Source organism: Misgurnus anguillicaudatus, chromosome 15, assembly GCF_027580225.2.
Source record: "Misgurnus anguillicaudatus chromosome 15, ASM2758022v2, whole genome shotgun sequence".
NCBI lineage: Eukaryota > Metazoa > Chordata > Actinopteri > Cypriniformes > Cobitidae > Misgurnus > Misgurnus anguillicaudatus.
Window position 1 is genome coordinate 25,484,956 of NC_073351.2, and position 2,536 is coordinate 25,487,491.

A 2,536-nucleotide genomic window follows, 5' to 3' on the forward strand; every position below is an offset into this window, starting at 1 on the left:
CTTAAAAATATAAATGTGTCAGTAACCTATAAACACCTGCAAATGGACTGACTAAATATTACTAAATATTGACAGTTATGTATATATTACTTCCTCTTATTATTATTATACATTTTGTATGAAATTATATAAAACATTTTGTGAACCTTATATTAACACAGTTTATCTCATGTTAAATTGTAACTGTTTAAACACACCTGCTGTTTATCCAGTTCATGTTGATCCACTGTGTAAAAAACTTTTTTTTCTCCAACATTTTGAAACTATAATGAATATTTAGAAAGAATGATTTAATCACAAAACATTTTTAGACACGGAATAATGTCTTATGTGCTGTCATGTTAAAGGCTAACCTACCAGTGTGGGTTTTGTAACCTTCATCAGCTGCTCCTCGAACTCCATCAGTGATCTCCTCCTCCTCTCTTCATCCTCCCTCTCCGAGTTCAAATGCAGCTCTCTTTCTACTTCCTGTGCTGCTAATTTCTGCTCCTCTTCCTCTTTCAGTCTTTTCTCCAATTCTCTCCATTCAAGACTAAGTTGAGTTTCTGTGCAACCGTCATGGTCAATAACAACTAAAACCAACAGAGTGAGATGTACAATTGTGTGCTTATAAAGATATACATTTGAGGTCCTAATAAATCATGTTTAATATTTGTAACCTGTAAAAAAAACAATTTGGTGCTCCTAAGGGCATTTAAAAGCTTTTCTTACAAAATGTTGTACTTTCAAAGGGTGCCATCTAATGGTTAAAAATTATATTACGGTCTTTGCAGTGAATGCGGCTATGAATACAATTTTTTTCAGTTCTACAACAAGATTTACATCTTTATTTTCTATGTTTAAGCCTATTACATAACTTCAAGTTATACTGACATACTGAACAAGCCAAGGTTTTACATGTGTTATTAGCTTAAAATACAGGCTTATATAGCCTCACCATTACAGCAATTTTACCATCTGTATTGGCCATCTTTGAGATCTCCATCTGAGCATCCTGTCCAACCTGTTCTTTAAATTCACTGATTACCTAAAAATAAAATAAAACATATGCACATTTATGCACCACTTTTATATTATCATCATTTTCTGTCATTCTGAGTATTTACATCCTTATTTATAAAGTCTAATAAAAGACAAAGCTACAATATAAAACAAAAAAGGATATAATATAAAACTAAATTTAAAGGTTAAGGGTAAAATACAGGCACCCAAAACATAGTGTGTGCTCTGTGATGATGACTCACTTTTTCTTTCCACTTTTTGGAGTCCTCTATAAAATCCATAGTGCTTATATTTATTTGATCGTGATAGACGTCAAGCTGCTGACTTGAGGAGTCTACAAATGAAATAGAAAACCACAAAATAATTTTTCAATCAAGGTTTAATAACACTATAATTAATCCATTTTAAAACTATCTTACCTTCTTCCTCAATATCTTCAAGGATAAATTGTTCAAAGGCATTTAATCGATTCCTTGAAACTTCAATGTATGCAAGCACTGAGTCAGAAAGATCTTCTGAATGAAGCTTTTGAAAATACAGAGATAATTTACATCAATAATGTTAAAGCATAAACTTAAAAAGCCTTTGGGCATACTAATACACACACACACACACACACACACACACACACACACACACACACAAACACAATTTAGGTTTTTGAGTGTAAAGAATTTCAACTTGAATTTCTTCATGAACAAAAGTCTCCACAAAAAAAATAAATAAACGTACAGATCTATCCAATGGCGTAAAGATATCATCTTCTGATTCTTCTGAATCATTTTCTGCAGGATCCATGTGTAATTTTTTCAGCTCCTCGTCAATCGCCTGCTCGATGTCATCCATTATTGAAGTAACGTTAGCTCTGAGTCTTTAACGTTAAGCACCGGTTAATAAATGAACGTATTTTAAACATGTCAGAGTCATATTCAATCACATTACATTTAACGTTATAAACTTTAAATTAGTAATTTAAAAGGTCCTTATAATTTTTAACAAACAAACTTTGTGTGTTGTCAAAAAACTGTTTCTCTTTACCTCATGCCAACGCGTATCACAGTTGCTATGGAAACCCAAGACTACAGTGCACCATTAAGGACAAACCTGATGAAACGCTTGCAGCCAGTGCGTTCGACTTTATGCGGCTGTGCTAAACGATCGGTGAGTGACAAATGCCGCGAGAGTGGTTCTGAAGCCACGCTTTTGAAAATGTTCTCGCGGTACTTTGATGTCATATATCGATCAGTCTGCGCAGCATAGGTCCCACACACCCAATTTTACGTCGTATACTATACATATTATAATAGAAATGTTACAGAAACTATGCATTAGAAATACAGCACAAAAGATACATTTTATTTCAAAACGTGCATTTTAAAGCTTGTTTTATGAAAAACATAAACAACTAGCACCTATTAATATAGTATTGTTGACGCCGTCTAGTGGCAACTGATAGCAGTTGCGTCTCTACAGTGGCCAAATTGTAACAATAAGTGTTATTACAACTATCAAAACACATGTGTTCTGTAAATGC

The 2,536-nt window shown here is 33.3% G+C and overlaps 1 protein-coding gene across 1 annotated transcript; it reads right to left on the bottom strand.

Annotated features, from left to right (window-relative positions):
- Positions 1 to 363: 363 nt before the first annotated feature.
- Positions 364 to 2,536, bottom strand: lrriq1 (leucine-rich repeats and IQ motif containing 1). The gene is made up of 6 exons (XM_073853658.1): positions 2,041 to 2,536; positions 1,735 to 1,873; positions 1,422 to 1,527; positions 1,245 to 1,336; positions 938 to 1,027; positions 364 to 572 (listed from the first exon to the last, which is right to left on the bottom strand). Exons 1-6 carry the CDS (start codon positions 2,043 to 2,045, stop codon positions 501 to 503), a joined length of 504 nt encoding a protein of 167 aa, XP_073709759.1. The 5' UTR covers positions 2,046 to 2,536; the 3' UTR covers positions 364 to 500.